The 15,311-nt window shown below is 38.7% G+C and overlaps 1 protein-coding gene across 2 annotated transcripts in view; it reads right to left on the bottom strand.

Moving 5' to 3' along the window:
- Positions 1-15,311, bottom strand: part of GLRA3 (glycine receptor alpha 3) — a gene marked incomplete at both ends in the record, with an annotated part of 130,059 nt that overhangs the window by 21,774 nt on the left and 92,974 nt on the right. For both annotated transcript variants that reach the window (XM_079773365.1, XM_079773364.1), the window contains 2 exons: positions 8,960-9,174; positions 12,476-12,613. In XM_079773365.1, coding sequence (XP_079629491.1) covers positions 8,960-9,174; positions 12,476-12,613 — 353 coding nt within the window. The remainder of the gene's footprint in view (positions 1-8,959; positions 9,175-12,475; positions 12,614-15,311) is intronic.

The raw sequence follows: 15,311 nt of genomic DNA, 5'->3' as shown, positions 1-15,311 counted from the left end.
GCTTTTCAAATTAAGTCAATATTTAAAGGCTCAGTACTAAGTAAATGTTTAAAAGGTCACGTTGTCTTTAAATATCTGCATGACATTTACTCAATAGACACATACTGTGTACTGAGTTACACTCTAAGGATCAAAATACATACAAGATAGTTTGTCCTTTCAAAAAACTACTCCTCGTGGGTTTCACAGACAAAATGAATGGGGGGAAAGTGAGAGGAAATAATTTAGGATAAACAGCTTTTGGTGCAGAATTTGTAATTTTCATCAGCTACTGGCTTCCGTGAAATATTTACTTGAATTGATTAGCCACCTTTGAAATTTCACGTGTTTCTTATTTTTAATGATTGGTAGCTCTATGCCAAAGGAAATGGCCATAGTGGTGGGGGCAGAATGGAGAAAACACATAGAATCTTCCCACTTTCCTTTCTCCAGCCCTCCTTCCCCTCTTGTTTTCCTTAATTTTTGTTGATATGACAGATTCAGGTCTAAGAAAGGAGATAGAAAGTTTTAGCAATAGCAGGATCTGAGGTCGATAAGACTATTTGTTGACAACCCCTTGTTTCCTCCCTTTCTCTCCTGGGCTCCCCGGGTGGGGAGTACAGTCCCCCACCTGTTAGGACTTAGGGAATGCGAACAGAAGTGACTGTTTACCTTTCACGTTTCTGCTCACCCCCTTGCTTTCCTGCACTCCTCCATGGGAAAAGCGTGCTATCGGTACCCGAGGTCCCAAAATGGGAGGACCCAGGGAGAGGACCTGCACCCACTTTGCAGCCTAGATCCAAGCCCATCCTAAGTCAGCCAATCTCAGACAAGCCCAGAAGAGGGACAGGCAAAGCATAGGCCTCTGAGCAAGAAAAAACCCGATAAGCCATTGAGATTTGGAGATCGTTTGTAATGCAAAATAATTGCAGTATACCTGCATTGAAGCAGTTCCTATAGCCTAATGAATCTCATAATGTATTGTGTTAAGAGCTAGGGTTTGGATGAACTTGGAATCTAGAGATTCCCCCATCCCTGCCAAGTTTATGTTTGGGTGGGTGTGAGTATGTGTGTGTGAATGCGTGTGCGTGCACATATCTTTCTGTTTAACATCCTAATTTCAAGGGTCTCTGATATGATAATGGGTTTGAAGCTCATTTCTAAAAGACTAAACTAGTGTGTACATGGTGATACTCATGTATTTCTGTGAATGATACAAAATAGAAAACATAAACCAGAGCTAGACCTTAGCTGGTCCTTATGAAACAGAATGAAAAAGGAATGGGAGTAGATCTCTAATAGGAAATAACTGATTTTTGGAAGCAGAAAAAAGGGGGTAAAGTGTATGTAATATTGTAGAACTAGTAGCCCTGTGCATGAATCTGTGCACCAGTAGCTCTCTGCGGGGCCTGGCCACTTCGCGCCTGCTGCCCAGAGGCTCTCCTCAGCCCAGAGGCTCATCCACGGCCAGGTGCAGAATGCTTGCCTCGTTGCTGTGGTGATGAGGCAAACATTCCGCCAGGCTGCTCACGCTGCCCCCTCTCAGCAGCCGCCCCCCCAGGACTGGGGGACTCCGGGGAGGCTGAGAGGACTGGGTGCCACCATCTTGTGGCTATGGGTGCCACCATCTTTGTGACGGAGTGATGGTTAATTTGCATATTACCCTTTTATTAGATAGGATACCCATGCTTTCCCAGAGTTCCCTACTGTGGGTTCTTTCTAGAATCCATAGTTTCTAAATTAAAATAATATTTTGTCCCTTCTCTTTTATTTCTAGCCATCCCCATGCTTAATAAAGAATATAATTCCCCCAGTTCTAAGATCTTAACAAGGTATTAGTATAAATCAAATTTATACTAAAAATAATTGAATAATTATTACCATCCCCTTTTTTACCCTGATTAAACTTAACCCTTCCAGGAAAGATTTTTACATCTCTTTAAAACACCACACAATGTTGAGATCTCAAAGAGTATGGAAGAAAAGTTTGGGGTGAGTGGCTCTTACCTTTAACTAAACTGAATACTTGTTCTGCATATGGGGTAGATATGGCCATAGGGAAAGAAAGGAGAGAGAACACTTTATATATTCAAGTCCATTTCCAACATAGAGGAGGAGATCTCAAGGTCCAAGTAGCAGATCTTAAGGTCCAAAGCCACAAATACATCTTTTCCTCCTCTTCCTGGGCTTTCATTTATACTTAGGAAAATTATCTCTATCCAGTTTATTCCCTGAAGTCTGAGCCCTTGGTCAGAAATTTAGAAGTTTTGACTTTTTTGACAATTCCGTGTGGTTATCTTATAAGGACCTCAAAATTAAAATGTTCAACCAGAGATCAGTTACCTTCCCCAAACTCCCCCATCAGTATCTATCACAACTACTTGCCCAGTTACTCACCCAAATGTGCTTAACTTCTGCCTTTTCTTTTTTTTATTTAATAAATCTTTATTGTTCAGATTATTACAATTGTTTCTCCTCCCCCCCCCATATCTCCCCACCACCCGGTTCCCACGCCCCTCTGCCCTTACCTACCCCCCGCTGTCCTTATCCATAGGTGTATGATTTCTGTCCAGTCTCTTCCCGTACCCCCCACACAGACACCTCTTTCCCCCTGAAAATTATCAATCCACTCCCATTCTATGCCTCTGATTCTATTATGTTCACCAGTTTATTCTGTTCCTCAGATTGTTAATTCACTTGACTTTTAGATTCACTTGTTGATAGGTATGTATTTGTTGTTCATAATTTTTATCTTTACCTTTTTCTTCCTTTTCCTCTTTTTAAAGAATACCTTTCAGCATTTCATATAATACTGGTTTGGTGGTGATGAACTCCTTTAGCTTTTTCTTATCTGTGAAGCTCTTTATCTGCCCTTCAATTCTGAATGATAACTTTGCTGGGTAGAGTAGTCTTGGTTGTAGGTTCTTGCTATTCATCACTTTGAATATTTCTTGCCACTCCCGTCTGGCCTGCATAGTTTCTGTTGAGAAATCAGCTGATAATCGTATAGGTGCTCCCTTGTAGGTAACTAACTGTTTTTCTCTTGCTGCTTTCAAGATTCTCTCTTTGTCTTTTGCCCTTGGCATTTTAATTATGATGTGTCTTGGTGTGGTCCTCTTTGGATTCCTTTTGTTTGGGGTTCTGTGTGCTTCCTGGACTTGTAAGTCTATTTCTTTCATCAGGTGGGGGAAGTTTTCGGTCATTATTTCTTCAAATAGGTTTTCAGCGTCTTGCTCTTTCTCTTCTTCTGGCACCCCCATAATTCTGATGTTAGTACGCTTGAAGTTGTCCCAGAGGCTGCTTAAACTATCTTCAACTTTCTGAATTCTCTTTTCTTCTTGCTTCTCTGGAGGAGTGTCCTTTGCCTCTTTGTATTCCAAATCTTTGAGTTGATTCTTGCGTTCCTCCAGTCTGCTGTTGGGTCTCTGTATAATATTTTTTATTTCAGTCAGTGTATGTTTAATTTCTAGTTGGTCCTTTTTCATATCCTCGAGGGTCTCATTAAATTTATCGGTCTTTTCCATGAAATTCTTGAAAAACCTTATAACGGTGGTTTTGAATTCTACGTCCATTCGTTTGTTCTCCTCCATTTCTTTCGTTTGGGATCTGTTTCCTTGCCTCCTCATTTTCACTGCTTCCCTGAGTTGGTAGGGTAGCTTTGTATACTAGGTGTCCTATTGGTTCAACGGGTCAGACTCCCAGTTACCTGAGGTGGACACTCTTGGTGTACCCCTTTGTGGACTGTGTGTACAGCCTTGTTGTAGTTAAGTCTTGATTGTTGTTGGTGTCACTGGGAGGAATTGACCTCCAGGCCAATTGGCTGTGAGGACCCGCTGTGTCTATAACAGAAGAATTGCTGTGCTGGAGACACGCTTATGGGGCAGGACATGTTCTAGTAGGGCTTTGGTGCTCACTGAGTCTGCCTCTTGAATGTGTCCCTTATGAGAGTGGTTGAAATCTGGTGTTGTCTCACACCGACCAGTAGATACACTAGTGTCTGGGTCTCCAATGGGGTGCTGGTCAGCTACTGTCTGAGGCCCCCCAGCAGTAGCTACAACAAGAACTATAGTTTTCTCCTCTTTGCTTGCGGTTTTGGAGCAGTCTGACTGGAGCTGCAGTTAATTTGGTTAAGCTGCCACAGAACAGGTTATTTATATGCAAAAGCCGCTGTGTGGAGCCTGGGCGGGTTTGTAGAGTGTGCAGGGAGGGGTCTCAGGGTGTCACTAGGCTAGGGTGTGGCAAACGGAGATGGCTTCCGTCAGCCGTCTCTGCCTTTCCGCGTTTCCAAGTCCCTGTGTCCTGCGCTCCAGCGTAGTAAACAATGATTGCTGGGCGCACCTCTGCAAAAAAGTCACTCTCACTTTCCGACCCGATGGCCGAGAGTCCAGCTTCTCCCCGTAGGCGTCTGGGTCCCCTGTGTGTCCCCAGAAACTGGATTTCAGAGTGATCGGGAGCTTGTCTCCCTTCAGGTTGAAGAAAAGCCGCACTCCCAGTCACCAGCCACCAGCCCAATTCGCGTGCCTCCGGACCTCAGCTTTTCAGCATTTGTGCTCCTTTCTCTTCTTAGTTGTAAATCTACCACTCAGCCAGCTTTCCCGTGGTTCTGGGTGGTAGACGGTTTGTCTTTTAGTTGTATTTTTGAAATTGTTGTGTGAGGCGGCAGTTTAGTTGTTTAACTTTGCTACCATCTTGGTTCCTCCCCCACTCCTGCCTTTTCATCAATCCTCAATGTCCAGTTCATGAGTAAATCATGTCTATTTCACCCACAAATACACCTTCACAAAAAATATCTACCTATTTCTAAATCCATCTGCTACAATCTATCTCTGCTGCTACCAATCCAGCCAGACCATCATCTGATCAGGACGACAATAATTTGCTCTCCTTCCACTTCCACCCCTACTATCTATTTCCACAGGGAAGTCAGAGAGATCACATGGCTTATTAAAATCCTTCCAAAACCACCCCAAATAAACCTAATCTTTACCACGGCCCACAGTCACCACCATTTTCTCATTCACTCTTCTCCAGTGTTAGGAAGTGTTCATCAAAATATACAACTTTAAAAAGTTGATTTCCAAGAGAATGCATTGTCCCCCTCACTGGGCCACTGATGAAGGCACTGCAGGAATGCCAAGTAGTTTCAAGTTCCAAGAAATGAATCACAGGGAGTCTTCTTGCTTTGGGCTATTACATGCTTCATGTATCACGACACTGTAGAGGCCAGTGTCAGAGAGGGCTCTCAGCTCTGCAGTTCTCAAGGTGCTGGCTCACGTATGTTCTTTAAGACTTTCTACTCTGAGTCCTTCATCTTCTACAGGACATTATTGGCAAAGAGCCCGGACAAAACACTAAGTAGTTATCATAAATTAATGATTTATTGTTTGTTCCTCCAACGCCTGATAATCCGATTGTTTTCCTGAATTTAATTTGTTTTCCTGCTTCCTAGATTTTGTCAGTAGGACAATGGTGCTTGTTTGAGTGGTAAGTCTTTCTGGCATCTACGAGTTCTTTTGTGAGGTTGAGAGTAGCAGATCTTAAGGTCCAAAGTTTCAGACATCTGTTTTTAAATGCAAATGTGAGACTCTTGCATCTCACCTTTCTAGTCCCTCCCCACCCCATCACAGAATCAGAATTTTTAAGAAATGTTCTACTCTTTTAAATGATTTCATCTCAATAGCTTAATTCTTGTTTATTCTGGCTATTCACCATCTGCCTTCCCTGAATTCTAATCTATTTAACTGAATATGCTCAACCTTCCATTCCTCAACTATCGCAAAGCCTAAAATGATATGGTCACCTTCTCTTAAGATATCACCTTACTAATCAATTCTTTTTTGTGGCTCGGAAAGAAATGTTATCACATTTCCAGTGGTCATTGTCCCTATAATTTGAGAGATGTAGATGTTTTCTACACATTTATGTATATAATTAAACTCAGAGTGAAAAGTGCATTCTTTCCCTGAGACTACAGTGAAATAAATGCCTTAAAAAGCTTTCTTAATTTTTGAGAAAAAGTTTGAAGTCATCCCAATCCTTCTTTTCCTTAAAAACAAAACAAAAAACAAAAAAACTCGTGTCTTCATTTATTTTTTTATAATTTATTGCTTTTTTAAAATCTCTGCTTCCTCCACTCAAATAATCTTTATGATCTCCCAATTCTGCCTTAATCTCTGTATCCAAATATCTTTATGTTGTGCCTCTTAGAAGCTGGACTTTCCCAATATAAAGTGTTTTGTGTTCTTCTTTCTGGTTGCCAACTTACAGAACAAATGAACTTTGATTTCTGTTTAACTCATGAGGAAAATCAATGAGGAAACTGGCAATTTCCTTTACAAATTACTCAGAGAGGCCTTGAGACATATACAGGAGTTGGCAAAAGTAGGTTTACAGTAGTTCCTATGGAAAAAGACATGCAGGTTATGATGATTATAATAGCTTTAATAACTCAAAAGAATGTCACAATGCAACTGTAAACCTACTTTTGCCCACCACTGTATAAATAAGCCTTGAGATGAATTAGTTTAATCTTATATGCAGATTTACAATTTTCACTAAGACAATATTTTATAAAACACTAGTTGATACACATAATTTTGAAAATACAATTCAGTGTTTAAAAAGCAAACCTTATTTTGAAAGGCAACCATTAGATCTTAGCAAGGCAGAGGGAGCATTGATAAATATCAAGTTCTTCCCATATTAAATAACATTTTTAGTAATAAAATATTCTGTCATCAACTTTTATTTATTGGAACATTTTAATATAATAAATTGAAACATAGAATGCAATTCATAGGAAGGGTTATGGGAGCCATAACTGTATATTTACAATGTACTTGGCATTGCAAGTACATTGCATCAAATGCACACAAAAAGTGAATACCATTTTTAAAAAATATATTTTTGTTGATTTCAGAGAGAAAGGGAGAGGGAGAGAGAGATAGAAACATCAATGATGAGAGAGACTCATTGATTGGCTGTCTCCTGCACACCCCACACTGGGAATCAAGCCCGCAACCAGGGCATGTGCGAATCGAACTGTGACCTACTGATTCATAGGTTGATGCTCAACCACTGAGCCACACCAGTGGGGTAAGTGAATATTATTTTATTATATCTCTGTCATTGCAAAGGAAATAGAGAAGCTCGTTGCAAGTTAGATAGAATTACTTAATTTAGAGAGGAGAAATGTCTTTCTTAGAAGTCATTGAGAAGAAGAAAATAATTTTATATTGTTAAGTTGCTAAATAGATGAAAAGAGAGACTATGTTTTATTTCAACACTAGTAGCCCGTTTGCACGAAGATTCGTGCAATAGACCTTCATTCACCTGGCTGCCTGTACCAGTTTTCTGCCGGCACCGGGGACCCAGGCCTTGGCTGTGGCCACCGCCTTCTGCCTTTTTCAGGGTCGGGGCTTGGCCCCAGGCGGTGGCCTTGGGCTCGGCCACACCCAGCGTCCCTGCTACCAATCGCAGGAGCCGACCCCCAGTGGTTTCCTGCGATCGCTGCAGGCTCCCCTCTGGTGCCCAAGGCCGGGAAAGCCTCCGCCCGAGGCTTTCCCGGCCTTGGGCTCCGCCACACCCCAACGTCCCTGCAATGTTTTCCTGGTGGGCGTGGTTGGTGGGCGTGGCTTGGGCGTAGTGAAGGTGCGGTCAATTTGCATATTTGTCTATTATAAGGTAAGATATCTTCTGAAAAAAATGGGGTCTTTTACAAACCTCATAAAGAAAACAGTTTATTTTAATTCTGGCAGCTCAGCATGGCCTAAAATTGTGGTATTAGATAAGCTTTCTTTTTTATTGACCTGTGGCTGCTTAAAAGGCAGAGGGGAAAAAACACACCCCAAAATAATAAATTTAACTCAGAGTACAGCAATATTGTCACTCCCATACAATACTTGTGAAAGTGTAATTGCTATACATTTTGCTGATGGGAAAGTTAGCAATACATTTCAATCCTTACAGCTATTTGAGCAGCAATTCCAGTTCTAAGAATTTACACTAAGAAAATGATACAAATAGATATAAAATGATATATGTACATGTATATATGTGTGCACATGTATATATATATACACACATACACATGTATATGTATGCATATTTATAATATTCATTATATGAATGTTTATTATTGTGTTAGTCCTAATAGTAAGTATATTATTATGGTACTCCATACCACATGGATGGAGTATTGTGCCATCATTTAAAATTACTGTATAGCCCGGCTGGCATGACTCAGTGGTTAAGCATCAACTTATGAACTAGGAGGTCACGGTTTGATTCCTGGTCAGGACACATGCCTGGGTTGTGGACTGGATCCCCAGTGTGGGGCATGCAGGAGGCAGCTGATCAATGATTCTCTCACATCATTGATGTTTCTCTCTCTCTCCCTCTCCCTTCCTCTCTGAAATCAACAAAAATATTTTAAAAAGTAAATAAATAATAGTTACTGTATAGATTTACTTTATGTATTTGATAGGTTTCTAAATGTAAAACAATCTATACATATAAAATTCTATAGTGTATCAGAGTATTATTGATGTTTAAATAATTGGGGGTCATAACTATGAACATATGATATCACTGGTTTGCAAATTTTTTTCTTTCTTTTTTTCATTTATCTTTGTTGTTGAGAGTATTATAGATGTCCCCCATACTGCTCCCATCCACCTGGTTCCCAATCCTCCCCAGGCCTTCATCACACTATTGTCTGTGTTCATCAATTATGCATATGTGCAAATTATTTTTCTTTATCAATTTTTATGTTTTACAAATGTTTCTGCCTTGGTCATTACTTAAAAATCAGTAATGAATAATAAGTACTAATGAAAAAGATCTGACAAAAACTAACAATTATATATATATATATATATATATATATATATATATATACACACACATATATATATATGACTATGCATCTGTACATATTTGTGCTAATTAATATATTTGTATGTCCATTGTGTGCACTTACCTTTGGTAAGGATGCTCGAGATCCTGAACTCTGTGTGGTCATAGTCAGCACAGTAGTTATTCCCAAAGCTACCCTGGCCGGAGCAGCATCCATATTGATCCAGAATGAAACCCACGACAGAATAACAATCAGGAGACTGGGAATATACATCTGGATCAGATAGTATCCCATTTGTCGTTCAAGATGGAATCGCACTTCTATACATGTAAACTTTCCTGATTGATTGCAAAATAAAAACAATAATTGGTAAAAGTAGGTCTTTGTTTTGGTATCAAATCTCACAGGTTTCCCCCCCACTCCCATAATTTTGACCTAAAATTTTCCATTACAATAAAAAGGAATCCTAAATCATATATGCAAATCCATTTCTGAAAAGTATTTTTTCTTATTTTTCTGCTAACATCTAGAAGCAACAAGAGAATGTACTGTTTCAGGAAATAGTATAGTATTCTTATTACTTCACACTTGGTTAACACTGCATACTTGTCAAACTACTCAAAGGTCTATTATTTCACTTGATTCTAACAAATACCTCTGAGATTGATGAGGGAAATTACTCAGTGACTGTTGCTTTTTTCCTGTTCATTGACTGTTTCTGGTGCTTTCAAGTGTTTATTTAGAGTCAGCTACTACTATTTGTTCCAGAAGCCTTTACATTGACTTTAAAGTCAGTGCTAAAGGATAAATACAATTGAAGTTGACTAGTTCCTTAAATGCAATATCTGTAATTTATTTTATGCATTGATAATTTAGAAACTATTAATGCTAACAAATAGGAAAACATATTATTTCCCATTGATAACTTCAAACATAACTTAAGAACACACCTCATAAAAAGAAACATAAGATACATTTGTCATATATTTTCACGCCTTTGTGTCTCTATTAGAGTAATTAATAGAGGCATAAATTGTGGTTTAATTAAACATTTTGTTGTTATTTCTGCTTATCCCCTGGTTCTATTCCCTACTCTATTGCTATGTTACCTCTCCTTAAAATAACTTTATCTGAACCATCTAACTCTTGGTTTTATTCTTCCCTTATTCAAACTATTTTAAGAAGGATAAAGTCAGGGAGTTAATACACTGGTTTTTCTTTAAGGGACATTCTCTAATCTTATAAGAGAAAGAATCAAAGAGCACAGCTGAGAAAATTGCTAGTATATATATTGCTAGTGTAGGGTTCAGTACAAAATTTCTATTATTGTGACCTAAGCCACATGCATGGTCTGGGCTGCAGGAAGAAGGGATGGATGAGATTCCAGAGCTTAAAAGTCTTAACAGAGTTTCATAAACTCTGAGAAAGTTGGATTCCACACTTAAGTGTCTAGTAGTCAGAAACATATATGCCAGCTACACGTGATCCTTTTATCAATTTATCAAATACATACAGAATGCGGAACCATTCTTGAAGTAATGAAAATACTTTAGATGTTTAAAACTCTTAAAATATACTTTTAAAGTTTTTCTTTAAAACAATGAAATAAAATAGAGCAAGAATAATAAGGCATTTTCATGATATAACTGTTAAACAATTCAAGTAATCTTATGGTGTAATCAGTAACAATTGCTAACCATTTAGGTACTTTGAATACATTCTTATGAATGTTACAGTTCATATAATTCTCAAGAAAAAGAAGCCCTCATTGTGAGGATATGTTTAACAGGGTGATTATAGTTGGTAACATTGTACTGTATAACTGAAATTTGCTAGGAGTCTAGAACTTAAATGTTTTTGCATGCACATATCAAGTACATATAGGAGGTGATGAAAATGTTAATGAACTCAATGGGGGGAATCATTTCACAGTGTATACTTATATCAAATCATCACGTTATACACTAATGATCTTACAATTTTCGTCAATTATCCCTCAATAAAATTGGAGGGGAAGCATTTTTGCTGATACAGAGCTAAAGGAAAATTTTTCTGTTTAGAGTAAAACAGGTCCTCTCTCCCTTCCTCCGGGGGTGGACAGGCTTTTAATATTCTCACATGTACAGACAAATTTTCCATGTTAAAATCCACTCTATTATTTTCCTCAATAAATATTTATTGAGCATCTGTGTACTTCAGCAGATCCCAGAAATACAGAACTGAAGAGATACAATCCTTAGCTTTATTAATGTATGGTAATGAGAGAAACAGATAACATATAAATAAACATGTCAATTGAAGGTATAATTTCAGACAGTGAGAGCAGGAGGAGGAAGGGAGTGGATTTGGGTGTTTAACATGTGCTGGTGATGAAGAGTCATTTGAAGAGCAGCCCTGAAGTATGTGAGAGTACTAGGTTTGGGATAATTTGGGGAAAGAGGCTTATGTATAGAAAAAAGTACAAAGGACCTGAAGCAGGAATGAGTGTGGTGAATATGAGAAAGTGAGCCACTGTAACCATGTACAGAGCAAGGCAAAAAGAAGCAGAAGAGGGTTTGAGGCAAGAGACACCACCAAGTTTGTGCCACCTTGTTACAGCAGCCTGAAGAAACGAATCCACCACCCAAAACCAACTCTAGATACTTTTTAGCATTTCTCTGAAAGTTCTTTGTCATTAAAACTGCCCCTAGAAGGTTGAGCAAGGACACTGGTGTTGACCTGTCTGCTCTTCGCTGTCCTGTAGAGATGTTCAACTTGAACTCTCTACTAAATTAATATGAGCCTCCCTCCTGAGGAACTGTGATAAGGGGTGAGAAAAGGGCAGCGACTTTCTCATCTGACTGTGAATTGTTTAAGAAGTAAAAAAAAAGATTAGAGGCCTTGTATGGTAAAAGGTCAGATCACAGTTCTGGGAAATGCTTAGCCCAAGAAGAATCAGTTACTGTAATAAAGTGATAAAGACAGCCCTGATGCAGGTGGGCGGTCATGCATTAACCACACAGGAGGGATGCCTCCATGGAGGACAATTTAACAGAATGTGTAGGAATAGGTTAGACAGTTAGTATAGAAATTATGGAATACCCCGTGTCAGTTGAGAGTGGTGAGCAGATCTCATGAATGTACTGAATCTTTCAATTCTTTATGTGAATAACTATGTTTGGCTTCCATCCTCACAGGCAAAAGATACAGTGTCAGTGTGAATAGTAGGTGCTTAAGTAACCATACCTTAAATGCATGAAATTGTGGCCAAAACTTGAGGCAACTGATGTCTTAAAAATTAAAAAAGCAATTTCTTTCATTTTGTTAACAAACACAATGTTTACATCCCAAGAAGCATTAAAAGTAAATTTTATTATTCACACAGAAATTAAAGGAACTCTTTTTGGAAACATCATTACTATGTAATTATGAGTTTTTCACAAAAAATGTTTAAATGTAATTGAACATCAAACATTTCTTTGGTTCCATACGAACTGGTTATATAACCATAGGCAATAAGTAAAAGCACCTGTAAATTTCCATTTTTCTGCTCCATTACTATGGAAAACATTGAGCTATAAATAGTGAAAATAATTAACCTAGCACCACAATTAAGAAACATCTGACTACCATAAAACCACAAGTTGCAGTGAAGCATACCTGTGTTGTAATGTTTAGTGCAGTACCGTAAATCTTTCTCTTCTTTCAACAGAAATTGGGGCAGAGTGAGTCCTTCTGCCACTTGTACAGGTGCCTCATCTTGCCATTCAAAAATGAGGTCATTCATTGTGTATCCAACTAGGCAAAGCATAAGAAATAAATAAAATATATACATAGCATCAAAGGGCATTCAAAGAGATGAAAAAGCACACACACTACTTGTACGACTTATACAGTTTACAGTACATGGGATGGGAAGACCAAACACTGTCATCTTAACTCTATCAATTGAACTCTTCAATCTCACAAAATTCTACTGAAATCTATTCATATGGAATATTTATTGAATAATGTAATAAAGTGTCGTAAGCTACTAATAAGTACAACATACATATGCATTCTTTCCTTGGTATAGGCAACTACTGGATTAATTCAACAACTCATTTTGGTTCTACTCCCTTGGATTTCTGCTCACCATCTCTCAAATTATTCAGGACTTTTTCCAACTGAAATGGAAATTGTCACTGGTTAGGGAATGACCTCAACTATAACAATGGGGGGGGCGGTAGGGGGGCGGTAGAGAAGTACCAGAGCTGATACCTTCCTACATTTAATAATGAACTATTTTAGTTTATGGTATCTGCGTCTAGGTTCCAAGTCCAAAAATGAACAAAATAATATTTTAAATAGAAATGTCTGCTACTCAGGAAAAAATCAGAGTACAAAGAAAATCCACATAGAATAGTTTGTGGAGGAAGAAACTCTTGCACTTACTGTGAGTTCAGGAGAGAATGAACTAATGTATTTTGCAATAAGAAGGCACCTGCTAGCAAACTAAATTTCACATTTCTATTGGAGAAGTACTTAAGAAAGAGCAGAATTTTATATTTTCCTTCCTTCTGAGTGAGAACTTGTTTAAATGTACATTTGGAAGCTGCTGCAGAAAGAGCCCGAAGTCAATGGAACCGTAGGGAAACCTTGTTACAAAGCACAACCACCACAGAGGCAGAAAGAGAGAGACAGCAGGTCTGGTCTCCGAACTAAGTCAAGTGTTCAGGTAAAGGAAGCAGAATCTCTAGGTCCAAGAAGCAAGGGAAACTGCCCCCAACAAATTTTCCTGTAGCTTATATTGTAAGGGAGAGGCCGTGAGCATGATTAGAGTCAGCTGGCTTGGTGCACATTAGGCCAAACGAACAATGGGTAAGAGAGGGAACTGATCACCCTTCCCCCTTCCCCCAATATCTGGAAAAGAATAGGTCTAGCTGTGGTGGGAGTGACTTAACTCAGAGACCCAACTGCACCCACTGACTCTTGGGAATACCTGGCATCAGCCACCCCCCTGGCAATGGGGATGGTAGTCACAAGGACATCAGTGATTAGAGGATCTCTTTAGATTATCTGGATTTTGCTGTCAAACTTAATAGCAGCACTACCATCAGTGTAATGGATCCTTATGGAGCATGCACTACTTGGTAGAGTTTGTAAAGTCATCGAGACTGCAGGGGTACATCTGAATTCTGGTTTCAGATAGATATGGAAGATTTAGAGTCTGCAAAACTATGCTCTAGACCACTGGACATAGCACAGCAAGGACTTATGCTGGACTCACTCATACTGGAATATATTTCATTGAACCCTTCAAGTAATGATTGGGTTGCTAATCATAGAAGGTTTTACTTTTACTTATAAGTCCTTTGATGTATTCATTATAAGTACCATTTTACATAGAGAGAAAATAGATGCACATTTATCAAGGATCAAAAGATAGTAAAATAGGCACCAATTCTTATTTGCTTCTAGATAAGACATGTACCTTATCCTTCTATACCTGAAATCTCTAAAGACACAATATGGGCAGTTTTGTCCTAATTTAGATAGATAAATGGAGAAATGAACTGAAACCTCATTTTGTTTTTACATTCTACATTTTTCTTAGGGGTTTCTGTGAAAAGAACCATGCCCTCTGAAATTCCTTCAAAAACAAGCTTTCATTACTCTCCAATGCCACTCATAGGCAGCATATTTAGCTTGCTCTTGTATTAAATAATCATCCACATGAAATGATTAAGGTATGGGCATTTCATAATCAAACTATGCTTCTTCATTATGGTCCATAATATATTTAAGTTGGAAATCAGAGGAAAAATAGTATGATGGCATGTTTAAGGGATAATTCATTATTCTGAGCAACTTACTAGATATCCAAGGAAAATAACAAAATGAGAATTTTGCTTCAATAGACCTTCAAACATAGCTTTAAAAAAATCAATACTCTTCTACACAGTTCAAAGTGTTTTAGCATCCTTACACTTTCGGTTGGCAGACTTTTATACAAGTCTGAGATTGTTAAGGAGAATAGACTGGCTAAGGAGATCAATGTTGTGAGTTGAATTGCCTTGTACTGTAATAAGCTTCTTAGCAAAAAGAACTTTATTCAGGGAACATTAACCCTAACTTCAGCCAGAAATCTCATATGGCAGCTGCAGTGAAACATCTAAATGAATAGCTCAATGCAACCAACACTTGCTTCTTCAACAAGTATTTACTGAGCACCGACTGCATGTAAGGCATCCGGCTGGGCATCAGGGAATGTGAGGTGTTGTTGCCAGGTAGAAAATAAGTGTCATGGGAGAGGTACAAAATGGTGTGTGCCTTCAGAAGGGGGAATCTATCATATACACTTGAGTTGCATCTTGAGAAAAGGCAGGACCGTGTATCAAGAATGTGAGAGGGCAGAGGAAATAGCATCATCCATTGAAAGAAACTGCGAACTCCCAAGGTTTATAACGGATCTAGCAATAACTTCATTGGTCTAGAGCCAGTTTGCATAAAGGAG

This window comes from Cnephaeus nilssonii (genome assembly GCF_951640355.1).
Source record: "Cnephaeus nilssonii genome assembly, chromosome: 5".
NCBI lineage: Eukaryota > Metazoa > Chordata > Mammalia > Chiroptera > Vespertilionidae > Cnephaeus > Cnephaeus nilssonii.
This window is presented reverse-complemented; position numbering and strand designations above follow the sequence as displayed.